Source organism: Gorilla gorilla, chromosome 4 (assembly GCF_029281585.2).
Source record: "Gorilla gorilla gorilla isolate KB3781 chromosome 4, NHGRI_mGorGor1-v2.1_pri, whole genome shotgun sequence".
NCBI lineage: Eukaryota > Metazoa > Chordata > Mammalia > Primates > Hominidae > Gorilla > Gorilla gorilla.
Genome location: NC_073228.2, coordinates 175,666,664 through 175,681,610, shown reverse-complemented (window position 1 = coordinate 175,681,610; position 14,947 = coordinate 175,666,664). Strand labels below are relative to the sequence as shown.

The 14,947-nt window shown below is 38.8% G+C and overlaps 1 protein-coding gene across 9 annotated transcripts in view; it reads left to right on the top strand.

Annotated features, from left to right (window-relative positions):
* Positions 1-14,291, top strand: part of FBXW11 (F-box and WD repeat domain containing 11) — a 147,538-nt gene extending 133,247 nt beyond the window's left edge. For all 9 annotated transcript variants that reach the window (XM_004042989.4, XM_004042990.4, XM_019028228.3 and 6 more), the window contains 5 exons: positions 2,838-2,956; positions 4,995-5,105; positions 6,034-6,112; positions 7,051-7,237; positions 11,742-14,291. In XM_004042989.4, the coding sequence (XP_004043037.1) occupies positions 2,838-2,956; positions 4,995-5,105; positions 6,034-6,112; positions 7,051-7,212 (471 nt within the window). In that variant the 3' untranslated portion in view covers positions 7,213-7,237; positions 11,742-14,291. The remainder of the gene's footprint in view (positions 1-2,837; positions 2,957-4,994; positions 5,106-6,033; positions 6,113-7,050; positions 7,238-11,741) is intronic.
* The last annotated feature ends 656 nt before the right edge of the window (positions 14,292-14,947 follow it).

Genomic DNA, 14,947 nt, shown 5'->3' with positions numbered 1-14,947 from the left:
TAATTTTGAGGACTCGCAGTGCGGTGTACTCTGGGCCGGATGCTAGGGATATGATGATGAAGAAGACATGTCCTTGCCTTCAAGAAGCTTAGCATGCAGTGAAGGGGGAGGCAGACTTTGTAACAAGGAGTTGAAGTCTAGGGTGATCCCTAGGATATGGTAAATGCAGTCCTGATTCCAATATCCCAGCTAACTTTTTTGAATTTTAGCTTTCCTGTGCTTTTATAACATCTTTACCGAGATATAGTTTCCATGCCATAAGATTGAACATTTTAGAGGGTGTAATTCCTTGGCCTTTAGTACATTTGCAGCATTCTATAACATTACCATTGTCTAGTTCCAGAACATTTTCATCGCGCTCTAAAACCCTCACACTCATTAGCAGTCAGCCTGTGTTTCTTCCCAGTCCCTGGTGATCACTCATCTACCTTCTGTCTTGGGATTGGACTATTCTAAACACTTCGTATAAATGGAAGAATACCTTATGTGGCCTTTTATTTCTCGCTGCTTTCACTTAGCATAATGTTTTCAAGGTTCATCCATGTGCTTTGTAGCATATATCAGCTTTGTCCCTTCTTTTTTTTTTTTTTTTAAAGTACAGATGGGGTCTTGCTTTATTGCCCAGGCTAGTCTTGGACTCCTGTGCTCAAGCAGTCCTTGGCCTCCCAAAGTGTTGGGATTACAGGCATGAGCCACCACACCCAGCCAGTACTTTGTTGCTTCCAGTGGCTGAATAAAATTTCATTGTTCATCAGTTTATTAGTTGATGGACATTTTAGTTGTTTCTATTTTTTTGACTATTACAAATGATGCTGTTATAAATATTAGTGTAGAAGTTTTCATGTTTTTAATTTTCTTAGGATGGTAACTCTGTGTTTAACTTTTTTTTCCTTTTGAAGACAGGGTCTCACTCTGTCACCCAGGCTGGAGTGCAGTAACACAGTCATGGTTCGCTTCAGCCTTGACCTCCTGGGCTCAAGCAGTCCCCCAGCTCAGGGACTCCTGAGGCTCCCACCTAAGCCTCCCGGAGTAGCTGGGAGTACAGGCACTACCAGGCCCGGCCCTTTTTTTTTTGTAGAGACCAGGTCTCACTTTGTCACCCAGGCTTGTGTTTAGCATTTTGAGGAACTGCCAAACTGTTTTCCAAAGGCGCTGCACCATTTTACAATCCTGCCAGTGGTATATGAGGGTTTCAGCTTGCTCAGAAGAACCTCCTTTTCATAACCAGCACTGGATAGCACTCTTATACCTAGCCCCACAAATCACAAAGTGTGTAGCATCAGGCTTTGCGTTGGATAGCTGGGAAGCTAAACAACTAGGATTTATATGCAGCAACTTACTCCCACAGTCACACCAATTGGTACGAGACCAGTGCCTGGAAGTTGAGAGGGTTTGAGCTTTATTACAAAATAGCTGTTTCATAATACCGGCATGGAGGATTTCTCTATATCCTTGCCAACACTTGCTATTATTTGTCTCTTTTATTATATCTGCCCTAGTGAGTGTGCAGTGGTACTCTGTGGTTTTGCTTTGCATTCCCTTGTTACTGATGATGCTAAACAACTTGTTGTATGCTTATTGGCCATTCGTGTACCTTCTCTGGAGAAATGTCTATTTAAATCTTTTGCCCACTTTAAAAATTGGTAATTTGCCTTTTTATTATTGAGTTATAAGTTCTTTATATATTCTGGACACAAGTCCCTTATCAGATACATGATTTGCAAATATTTTCTCCCTTTCTGTGAGTTGTCTTTTCACTTTTTTGATGGTGTCCTTTGATGCACAAATGATTTTAATTTTGATGATGTTCAATTTATCAAGACTTGTATAGTTTCAGTGCTTATGTGTAGGTCCTTGATCCATTTTGAGTTAAATTTTTGTTTAAGGTATGAGGTAGGGGTCCAGTGCCATTCTTTTACTTGTGGAGATCTATTTATGTATCCCATTCAGCTACAAATGCAGCTGGTAAGATAATTCAGGGCACTCTGGTTGCTGTGTGTCTCCTTATTTGTCTAATAATATGTTTAGCTGTCTATGAACATCTAAGTCAGATACCACAAAAGAGGGGATTATTTATTCTGCATACATACAATTAGAAGTAATGTGTCAAAACAAATGGAGCTGTTCCAGAAAATATGCTGGAAAAGAGGATGATATGAAAGGTGAGACTTTTTGTTTGTTTTTTTGAGACAAAGTCTTGCTTTGTCACCCAGGCTGGAGTGCAGTGGCACAAACACAGCTCACTGCAGCCTCAACCTGCTGGGCTCAAATGATCCTTTCACCTCATCTCCCTGAGTAGCTGGGACCACAGGTGCATGCTGCCATGCCCAGCTAATTTTATTTTTTGTAGAGATGGGGTTTCACTATTTTGCCCAGGCTGGTCTTGAACTCTTTAGCTCAAGCAATTCTCCTGTCTCAGCCTCCCAAAGTGCTAGGATTAGGTGTGAGCCACCGTACCCAGCTGGAAGCTTTTTTATTACACTAGCTCCATGGGGTTTGAAATGTCAGCTGGTGTAAAAACATAAAATCTGGCCCAAACTCTTTCCTCCAGGTAAATGAGCGTTTGAACCATCCAGGAGATGTTCTCTTTGTAAAGATCTCAAAGACTGGAGACTTCACTTCCCTCCGTGTTTCATTCCAGTGTTATCACTCAGCAGCCAAGAAAATTTTATGCTGTCTAGTCTGCCCCCCAGCCTTCCAACTTTGAGTTAGAGGACACCGTATTTTATAATCACATATTTGGGTCATTCTCAGAAGCTCTGTCTTTTTAAGAAAGGTATATTGTGGGAGGACTTTCCTGTGTTCATTCTTTAAAATACTGTTAATTTGTTTTACAGGTCTGGAGCACGAGCACCTGTGAATTTGTTCGTACTCTCAATGGGCACAAGCGAGGCATTGCCTGTCTCCAGTACAGGGATCGCCTGGTTGTTAGTGGATCATCAGATAATACCATTAGGTGGGTAGAAGTTGGTGTGCTGACAGAGCAGGCTGATTTTCGCCACATTGTTGACTCATCTCCTAGTTCTAATGCTCAAAACAACTCAGGGTAAATGGGATGTTTCAGATAAGAAAGCTTTAGGTAACTTTTAGAAATGTATTTGGTTCTGTATACTCAAGTGGGAAAACCGTGTGTGCCCTGGGTGTTCTTCCAAGATTCCCCCAGTACACAAAGTTTTTTAACCTCAGCTCCACCTGGGATCACTTAATACCAGAGCACTTCAGAACAGGCTAGGGTGCTGCAGTGCAGCCCAGCTCGCTCCAATTTCCCTCACCTGTGAGCTCCCACCTCCCTACCTAACACATGGGAGTGTACTTTATTTTCCTCTCCCAAGACTGCATCTGTTCCTGCCAGGTCATTTACCTCCCTTTTTCCTTCCCAGCACTCGGCCTCCCTGCTTTCTAATAAATCTGACTAACCTTAGACATTTTGTATCTTATTAAGAACATCCCTTCAATATCTACTTAATTATCCCATGCCGTTTCCCCACTGTCTCAACACACTCTAGTGGCATTACATAAGTGACTTAACTTTGGTTTATAATCAAATTGACTAATGTTTGGTCAAAATAAAGATAGGATTCAAGATTATTAAAAAAAATTTTTTGTTTTTTAAAGGCAGGCAAGCAAACACATGCTAGTAGCTTTACATAAGTGACTAAGCTTTACATAAGCTTTACATACGTGACTAAACTTTGGCGTTTATAATTGCCTAATGTTTGGTCAAAATAAAGATTGGGTTTAAGATTATTAAAACTTTTTTTTAAGGCAAGTAAATAACAAAAAAGCTATTTAAGTTTGCTTTATCACTTTAGGCTTTAAGATACCATAAAGTTAGTTTAGAGCTTAAATCTTGATTGTCTTATATTCGTCATGCTTTGTGGTATTGCTTAATGTTTCATCAATAAACAGTTCTTAACTTCCTCATTGGAATTGTCAAGGTTTTACAAGATAGTAATGTGTATTACTCTCCAGCTTATAGAAGGGAACTACTTTGGAGTCATAGTGGCAGTACTGAATGGCTTTGATCACAGATTAGAGATGCTATCATCACAGGTACTAAGAAGATTTGCTAAGGGCAGCTGTAATAAAATACATTCTTTGGATGTATCATAGGAATTACTGGTAGAGAGGCTAAGAAAAAGTTATAGAATTAATTTGCTCACTTTATTTTGTACATGCTAACTAGCTATGATTTTTTTTCTACAAATACTGTAGAAAATCAGTCATAATAGGAAAAAAGATCTCTAACTCCAGAATTGTTACATAAATCATATGCAGAGAAAAAGACTTGGTGTTGTCAATGGGTTTATATTTCCACCAGAACACTGCGTGTACCTAGTAAGTCTCCCACTCTGACCTTGTAAACCATCAATCCCAGTATTCAGCATATAGTATCAAGGAAGGGGTATCCCCAAGCCTCATCAAGAGACAGCCGCCTCCCCTGCTGGTCCGCCAGTTCTAACCTCAGTGGTCCTCATGGACTCCACTGTGCTAGAAGTGCCTGGGGCGGAAGCTTAACCCCCTGGCTGTACGTGATATCTCCTTTCCCACCTTGTCTCATCTGTGCTCTTTCTCCTTCACTGCCTACAATCCCTGTCTCCCCAGAAGAGTCTTTCCTACACCATTTGTCTACATGGTTTTTATCCACTCAGACATCAAGAGAATGCCTAAGGATTAAATAGAATTGAAATTTCTTGTTTGTTGATTTTATTTAAATAGTAATACAGACGCATGATTAAAAACAGTTTCAAATCATATAAAAGGAAATAGAATAAAAAGTAAGGCTTCTTCCTAGGTTAGTGCTTGGAAACACACAGATGGTATAAATGTACACATACAGCTTTATATGTGTGGTGTGTACTGGAAGTGAGATAGAAATAAAGAGCTCCAAGATAGCGAAAAATTGTATCTGTATGGAACAGATATAAAAAACTTACGGATAGTGTGAATCATGTGTGGGAAATTGTTTCACAGAGGTCTGTTTTTCATTCAAGGCTCTGGGATATTGAATGTGGTGCCTGTTTAAGAGTCCTAGAGGGACATGAAGAATTGGTCCGATGCATCCGGTTTGATAACAAGAGGATTGTCAGTGGGGCCTATGATGGGTATGTCTTTCAGATTTTCAGATGTACTGCTATAACTGTATCAAGAAGAAAGAGAAATGTTATATATTAAGCAACTCTGTATGTACCAGGTCCTATGGTAGGTTTCTGTGTAATGGTGGATGGCAGGTATTATTATACCTGTTGTTTAGGTGAGGACACTCAGGCCCAGAAAGAAGAACTAAATCTTACCCCAAATCACACAGAGGGAGAGTCACTGTGGTTCCTAAACTTAGCTTTGAATCATCGCTGTCAACTCCAGCAATAGCTTAGGTTTCAATATTTGATGTGGGGGTATTGACTTCTTTGCTTTATCCCTAAATTAAGCCAGGCTCTTTGTGTGTGTGTGTGTTCGTTCAACAATAAGTTTCTTCTTTTCCCTTTTTTTCCCTTTTTGGTAAATTGAACAAACCCTCTTTAAAACACCTCACTACATTTTAAATGAGCAAATGGCAACTGTAAATCTTTCCCGATGACCTTATATATACTTCCCAAATGGGTTAGTTGGTCTGTTTGTACTCCTATTACTAACTTCCAGCATTTGCTTAATTTGGAGAAAGGTATCCTTGGAATTTCACACAGAGCCCTAGCTTCTGTCAGCAGCACCTACTCAGCCCTAGAGAGTCCCCTGATGAATGAATTTGGTGACATAGGTTATCAAGTCCGGAACTGAATTTAGATAACCTGAAGTTGTTTTCTTATCTCCCTTAAAATAATATTTCTTTAAAATTTCAGCAATTCTGAGAATGTGTAGGTTCTTAATTTTTCCAAAATCAGGTGTAATTGGTTGATGATTTGTAAAAACATAAGCATGTTCCCCATTAGCTTTTATAAATAGGCAGTTCAGATGCACTACTTTTTTTCAAGGAAATGTTTGACAGCATATAAATTGTTCACTTTTCCACTAATCACATCTCATTTTCCTTTCTAGGAAAATTAAAGTTTGGGACTTGCAAGCTGCTCTTGACCCTCGAGCCCCAGCAAGCACATTGTGTTTGCGCACATTGGTGGTATGTGATCTCTTGAGACGGGAATTGGTTCCCTGTGCTGGAGGATGACCATTTGCAGATAGTCCTGTCTAGGTGTATCACAGGAACGCTTGTGTGTCTCACAAGATGCCTTCAGAGAATTTCACTCTTCATTTTGTTTAGCCAAAACCAGAGAATATTTAATGTTTACATTACTGTGAGCACTTTCCTAAGGGGAGACATAATGCAGCTTAAGATATGAAGGCAGGCTTCCTGATTTGTAGGTGGACTGGTTTCCTCATAGGGCAAGCAATATTTCCTTCTTGTAGGTTTGGAAGATTTCTTAATATGGCTATTTGTGGTTATGTTTTAATAACAGCACATTTTTATACTATATATAAATTTATACACTACATTATAAGTACTGTTATATTTTTGAAGAGATAGTCATTTGGAAATATTGGTAGATTTAAAAAAGATTTTAGTAGTTTTATTTCTGTTTCTTCACTTCTTGCATTTACTAGAAGATGCAGAACTGTCTTTCTTCTTGATTTTAATGGGAACCCTTATATTATTATTTCACCATGAATTTTGATGCTGGCAGCAATTTGAGGTAGATCCTGGTCATGTTAAAACAAACTGTCTTTCTGGTTCTAGGTTTTCCAGTGGATTTTTAGAGTGTATCAAGAATGGGTGTTATGTATTGTTGTTTACTTTTCTAAGGCCCTTTTTGAGACGATCTTTGAAATATTGGTAGACTAGAGTCTAAGATACAAAGTTTAATGAAAGAAAAGGCCTAGCAGGAAAAGAAAGAAGAACATTTGTTCTTGGGATGAAGGACATAGTTCAGTGAGCTCTGTATAGTCGTTTAGGAAGTCTGTTTAAGTGGCTGCATTTTCATCTTCTGCCCAGTTTCTCATTGTGAGATATCAGGGGCTGTAAAGATCTCATTTTATTCATGAAGTTTTTGTATTTCATAGGAACATTCTGGACGTGTGTTTCGGCTCCAGTTTGATGAGTTTCAGATCATCAGCAGCTCCCATGATGACACTATTTTGATTTGGGATTTCTTAAATGTGCCTCCCAGTGCCCAGAATGAGACCCGTTCTCCCTCCAGAACATACACTTACATCTCTAGATAACAGTCTGCACTTTCACCCGTTTCAGGTGAGTACTATCCTCTCCCTTTCCAATTTTGCTGATTGAATTCACCTTCCCTTTGGGGAAATTTTGTGATTTGGGTTCCTTGGTGATGTGTGAACCAAGGTCTCTCTTAGACGTGTCAACTTTTGCAGAGTTCAAGTGTAAGACTGGATCTTTATAGTCACATCCATACAAGGCTTGAGTTGGAATCCTGCCTATTGCGTGGGTTTTCATCTTGGCAGATGATGAACATGGTTCCTGTTTTTAAAAACTGTTCCTAAATGATTTCTTAGGTCATAATCAATTTAACACCAGTAAAATGTCTTGAATTTTATTTTGGGGTACAAGAATCTTCTTTTTCTCTTTCTTTCCTCTCCTTCAGTTCTTTTATTAAAAAAAAAAAAATCACCATCTGACAAAACATTCAAAATCCCTCTCTTCCCCACTACCACAATCCGCCCACCACCATCCTTCCCTCAAGGATGAATCAGAGAAGAGTATCTGTTGAGAGACCCCTAAAACCTATTCTGCTTCCATGAAACACAACAGATACGCTGAGAAGCAAAGTCCTTTCCTCTGGTTAGAGGACACCGAAAGTCATTATAACCATTGATGACAGAATGTTTTGATTATTACTAAGGGTGTTCAGTCTGGAAGATGAGAAGTCTTACTTGGCTGTGTCCTAGGAACTGATGACTTAGGAACAGTATTGACAACTCTGTGTGTTCTGCTGAGGGCCAGTGAATTCTATACACATTAAACTTTGTAGATTGAATAAATGTTTACACATAAACATACTACTATGGATATATGTATATAAAGACTGTTGTGATTAATAAAATTTGTATTTATTTAAAATCGTTACTTAATTCCTAGTGGTCTTTTATCATTACATATTTTCCTGTTCATTGAATTTCAAAAGTATAAGAAAGTCCATGTGCAGAATTAGGAATTTTTTTGATGGAGAGATTGAGAACCCTTGGTACCTATTCACTAAGTTACCATCTTTTCAGATACTCTTTCATCAAGATTCCAAGATCCAATAAATAGAACTCCACCAGGAAGTTTGTCTTACCTAGATGTCAAGAAACTATATATAACCAGGGGCCAAAATTAACTCACTCCCCCCTTTTTTTTTTAATTAGTCTCTGCTTATCCATTAAGTTTTTTTTTTTTCCTGTCTCCACAGGCTAAGAATAGTTTTTACATTTTTAAATGCTTAAAAAAATTAAAAGGAGAATTTTTTTCATGACATGCAGTAATTAAATGAAATTTAAATTGCAGTGTTCATAAATAAAGATTTCTGCTACACAGCCATGCTCATTCCTTTATGTATTGTCTGTGGCTGTTTTTGTGCTTCAGTGGCAGAGCTTAGTAGTTGCAACAGAGACCTTATGGCCTACAACATCTGAAATATTTACCATATGGCCCTTTCAGAAAAAGTTGGCTGACTTCTGGTCTTGCCCCTGCTCCATCTATTAGCGGTAAACCAAGGGTCTACATCAGGAATGGCAAATAAGTGTTTTCTTCATGCCAACTCAGTTTGGTCAGTAGTGACTGGTGGGAGTGTTGCCTTTGGAAGGATTCTGGGACCCCACATGGACCCCAAAGGACTGGTTGTGGTTGGTTATGTCTGCCTTGCAGGAGTGACCTGTAAGCCACTTACCTATTTGCTATTATGGGTCTCAAGTGTGTTCAGACTGTTCCTGATCATAATCTGCCCTGCTGCTTTCTTTCTGGAGAGATGCTTCATAAGTCAGTTGAAAAATCCACGTGGCAGAATTACTATAATTATTGAATGGAGCTTTAAAATAGGAATTACAGAGGAAGGAGACAAGGATCTCTTGAGTGATTGCTCCTCCCCCCGACCTCCCCTCCCAGTAAGCCTAAGAAAATATAGGGAAGGAGGAATGGACCCAAGTAAAAACTGCTTAAAGAGGCATATGGCAAAATTCAAGACATCCATATTATGGTTTTCTTTTTCCGGTGTATTACAATAGATGAACTGACGACATCTGTATATTACCTAAAAGTGCCCTGAACAAGATTCCTTTGGTTGAGAGATGAAGCAGTGATCACCAATGCTGTTTCTTATTGGCTGTGGTAGAAAGGAAACTTGTGTTACTTCCTCCAGGCCCCCCTCCTACCTACCTTTTTTGGAAACCTCAGAACAACTGCCTAGTTGTGATCAGTTATAAGTCAATGGAAAAATCTTATCTGCTTAAGCTGGAGGTTCCCTGTATCCCAGCACAAGCAGTGAGACCACAAATGTGTTTGTCTCTTCAATTTTATTACTTTTAACAACATTGACAGTCAACTTTATAGATTTTACTGCTGTTTTCTAATTTTTTTTTTTTCCTTTTGAGACAGTGTCTTGCTCTGTCACCCAGGCTGGAGTGCAGTGGTGCAATTTTGGCTCACTGCAACCTCCGCCTCCCAGGCTTGGGTGATCCTCTTGCCTCAGCCTTGCAAGTAGCTGGGGCTACAGGCATGTGCCATGAGATACCCAGCTGATTTTTGTATTTTTAATGGAGATGGGGTTTCACCATGTTGGCCAGGCTGGTCTCGAACTCCTGACCTCAATTGATCTGCCCGCCTCAGACTCCTGAAGTGCTGGGAATAAAGGAGTGAGCCACCACGTGCGGCCCCAAATGCTTTTCATTTATTGTAACATGAAAAAAATTATAGCCATGTGATACCATAAGATTTATGCATAATAAGAAACACTACCCTAATGATGATTTAACCTTGCAGTAAAATACTCACCCGTAAAATATCAGGTGAGAGTCTCTCCATGTCAGCAAATGCAGCAGTAGATCTATCTGCGGAGTCGTTTTTAAAAAAATTAGTAACATCTAAGAGCTGTATGTTGTATTATATATTCAGTAGCTCAAAATTTATTGTTTTTTCTTACTACAAGACAATATAAGATCGTTATTAGGAAATTTGAAAAAGTAGATAAGCCAAAAGAAGAAAGTAAACTCCTGCTCGTGGTTTACCACTAACTCCTTTTTATAGATCCTTTCAGGCTTTTTAAAATGATGCTTTATAACTGTACATTTTCAAATGTGTTTTTCTTCTTTATTGTGAAATGCTTGCATGTTAGTAATGTATTTGTCCAAATTATTCCTAATTGCCAAATTATATTAGATTGTTTGGATATGCTCTGTTGTTACATATTTATCCTCCCCAACCCCCAGTTTTTAGTGATTATAAAAAACAATGCTATGATCATTCTTTTAACCTAATATTTGTCCAACCCTTTATCATCTTTGGATGGGATTCTGGAAATGTCTGGAGGGTCTGGGTTAAAAGGTATCATGTTTGAAGACTTTTTTTTTTTTAATTATACTTTAAGTTCTAGGGTACATGTGCCCTAGGTCATTTTGCCCTCCAGAAGAGTTCAGTCAGTTTATGCTCCCCTCAGCAGCATTTGAGTGTCCACTTCTGGTCCTGGGGCATTAATGTTTTTGAAATAATTCAGGTTCCCTTAAATATCCTTAATGGGAAAACAGTAGCAAATGAAATTGAATCCTAAATTCATTGAGAAGACTTAAGATTCTTGATCTTTGTGTAAGTTGACAACTTTCTGGGAAAATCACCTTTTAAAAAAAGCATTCAAGCTTTAAAAAGTCTCTCTTGCTTTTTTTTTTTTTTTGCCACCTAAGGTGACTTTAGACTTTCTAGGCCAGTGGTTTAGTGCATCACTTATTGTGACAGTGTCTGAGTGGGTTTTGACTTTATTTTGATTTAGAATAGAAAATGTCAGCCTGCATTGTATGTAAAAATGATAAATATTGTGAATATCAGTATTCTCATGAATATTGTTTTTGTATGTGTGTGTGTGTGTGTACATATTTACATACATGATGAATGTAGAAATTGTGATTAAAATGTGTTTCTGACTCAAAGCCATAGTCAAAAAATTATGGAACATTCAGTGGCCTTTCCCCCATACTGTTGTTGTTTTACCAATGATTTACTTATTAAAAAGGAAGTAATTTCTGATTACTAGCATTCTATTTTAGAAAGGCTAATTTTTGCATATTTTTGTTTTCTTGTGATCGATGAGGGCTCTCGTGAGGATGTGAGACTGGCCTCTTGTAGGTTCTGAATGTCATAAAAGATTATGCTAAATATAAAATGGAATGTGAAGCATCTTTTGTTATATGTGTACTTTTTCAGAGCAGTACTGAGAGAGTGATAGGTTATAGGGTCAGCCCTCTCCTTGAATCCCCTCTCTGTCACTTGTTGACTCTTTGAACCAAACACTTAGCCTTTCTGAGCCTTAGTTCTCTTATTTGTGAAGCAGGTGTCATAATAGTTTCTTCCTCATAGGATTGTTGTGAGGTTGAAATAAATGTGATACCTGGTATGTAGTACACTCAAAACAACTTGCAGCTTCTGTTGTTAATGCTAATAAGTTATGCATGTAGATGTGTGCAGGGGGATGGAGTGGAGTGTGTATATCGTCATCTAAACAGAATATTCACCCACACTCCCTTTGTTTCTGTTTTTCTTTCCTCAGGGTTTTCTAGTCTTGAACTACTGGCTACGTGGCTACCAAATGCCTAAGGGAGTTCCTTCACAGCTGAGTTATGAAGCTGGAATTGGTTCTAGACGCTGGGTAGATGCAAAGCAGCCTAACTCTTCAAGTACCGACATTTCTCACCTCTGATTCCGGCTCTCCTTTGAGAAGGAGACCTTAGCTTCCCCGGCTTCAAGTAGAACAGAATCCAGTTTCCTTCCCTCATCAGTGAAAAAATCTAATGTTTCAAATGTAAATTGTTCATAGAAAAGGAACATAGAATCTGTTTTACAGAAGTAAATCGACCGTCAAGAGAAGACTTGGCTTCTAATTTATATTGCTTTGCACTTTGGTTTGATATTAAGAAACAGCATTCTTCTTCAGTGAAATTTTGGGTGCCAAACACCTACCCAGAATGTCCAGGGCTTTCATTTTCAAAAGTTAGCATTCTCCTTTTGACCGTCCAAGTCATTATGAATTCTGACTTGTTGTATTAGGAACATGTTGGACAATGGAAAAATTTCTCTGGATTGTTTTAGTAATATTTTTGGGATTATACTTCCTTTCTGTACCAATTTCTTTTAATTTAAAGAACTATAAGTCAGTTATATTATCTACCACAGGTAATATAGCTCTTTCTTTTATTAACTGTTCTCTGTCCCCCAACCATCTCCTGATATTTGGTAGAGTAACACCTTTATACGTGTGCTTGCCTCCTAATTTAAAATACTGTATTCGCATGTAGATATAATGTACATAACAGTTTAACCTCAAAGTTGCCGGAGTCAGGGCCCCCTGTGCTTGAGACACTAATACAGAGTGTGTTCGCACTTAGCCATGGGCTGGGCTCAAGAACCTGATACCTGGGTTGATGTGGATTACCTAGAACCCTTCCTGCAGTATTCATACAGTGTTTTTATTTTGTTGTCATTGCGTGTGTGTGGTTTGTGTGTGTTTTTAATGAGAATCTTGTTTTAAAATGTAATTTCTAAGGTTTAACACAAAAATGTTTTATTTGTTGTGGAGTATATATTATACAATAGAGAGGTACCTTAAACATTTTTTGTTCTTATTCTTTTTCTCATAAGTACTCCTGAGTACAAGTGGTCACCTCCCATAGTATTCATTTGGCTTCGCTGTCAAAAATCATTATTCTGTGCAGTCATGGCCCTGGGAAGGGGAAATAAGAAGGCCCTGTTGACGGGCTGTCTTGGCTCTGGAATTCATGCATCCTGGCCTTGCCAAGGTTCTGGCAGGGCCTGCTTGTGTGTTGGAGCCTGCAGGGCAGGTCAGGCTGGTTCAGAGGCCCATGCTGAGGGGTGGGTGCTCTGAAGTGGAGTGAAGCCTCAAGCCCATGAATGCCACCCCAGTCATCTCTGGTGTCAGCTGCTGCTGTGGCCCCAGCAGGTTCTCAAAGCTCCCAAGTCCTCCTGACTACACAGCCCAAATGTGTAAATGGCACTGTTGCCCTGACAGTGCATGGAAAGGACGTTGGCATCCAATTGGCACTCCTTCTCCCTTATTCAATATTAGGTTTGATTTGCCCTTCGCCATTGTTTCCAAAGATCAAGGAATGTCAATAACATTTTAAAGGACCAATAAACAGCCTCCTATAAAGTAAACCTCTTCCCGTGGAAGCACACTCTACTACTAAAGGGAAGGCCCCTGGGCTCTGATTTGTCCTTTGCATTGAGAACGGTGTGGGGATCAATGTGTGTGTATGTGATTTGTTTATTGAGTTGGCTTTGCTTTTTTAGTTTTTCTTTTAAAAATAAAATCCTTCCTTCCCATGTTACTAAATTAATTTATGTTTTTGAGAGGTTGAGTCTCAAAGTGTAAACAATAAACCTCCATTCATAAGGTGGATGTTGTAAGCTTGATGGTGGTTGTGAAAGTGATTTAGCTTTAACCACTTTTCATCTTACAGCTTCAATATCAAACTGGTTAGGAAAGCCCAGGGGGAAGGGAGGGGGCAGGGGAGGAGGCAATTCGGAATGAATGAATGGATTTTTTGTTGTTTTTGCATGTTTAATATAGAAGTTCCCCTTGTTCCTTGGGAGATCATGGCCTTTGAATATGCACACAACCTTTGAACTGTGCCTACTAAATTATAGCAGGGGACTTTGGCACCCAAGGAGTTCTGACTTTCTGGGATTATAATAGTAATTCCCAGCCATACTCTGGACTTTATTTTGCTAACCATAATTGAGCAAATGTAAATTACTGCTATATTAATGTTTTAAAGCACTGGGATAGTCTAATTCTAACTTGTAATTAATTATGTTTGCCAATTATCTGTTTGAAATAAATTTGTGTCTGAACAGCTATTGAAACTGTTAAATTGTACAGATATTATTCATGACAGCTTTGTACTGTGGAATGTGCTTAATAAAAAACAAAAAAGTTTGACTTTTGTCCAATAAATTGCTAAGTAATGTCAATAAATCAAGTATGGGTATTACGCAGTGCACCTAATCTGGCTTCATGCAATTGTTACTTCAGCTACTGATTCAAAGCCAATACTCTTAATAAAGTGTTGCAATACTCTGACGTTCTGTTAAGAAATTTTTCAAAGAAACTGTTAAGTGCTATTAGGAATTCAGTGACATACAATTAAAATTTATAGATTTTTAGAATCATCTGTTCTGTAAAATGAGTTTGAAGGCAAACTGGTTTTGGCGTGTGAGAATGTTGTAGTAGATGATATGATTCCTTGTCTTGGGCTTTTGCCGAAAGCTAGCTTGAACCTCAGGAGTTAGCTGAGGGCTAGCTAAGAACTCTTCCCCTGCAAATCTGCTTCCCACACATAATTAATTGCTTCACAAGTTACTGTCAACATGAAAATGGCCTCTGAGACATCCCAAGTGGCTTTCAGGTGTGAGTGGATCCTCCCCTTCTTGAAGAAGGGCCATGGAGGTGTGAGGGGCAGTTTCGCAGCCCTCTCCACCATAGCATCAGAAATGAATAGTTTTGTGTGTGCAAGTGTGTCACTGGTAGAGTATTGAAGCAGAAAAAGTCGAGTTAGTATCTGTAGGATTCTACTTAGAAGTTCTGTTCAGTAGGACTGAGTAGAAGCTGAGTTTTTTGATAGCTAGGCTAAACTTCCCCCATTAGTCAACCCAGTTGGTAATGCGGACTTTTTGCATGAGATTAGAGTATTTCTATGTAATTGTTCCCACCCATTTTTCTTGTAGAAAACGTTTTTC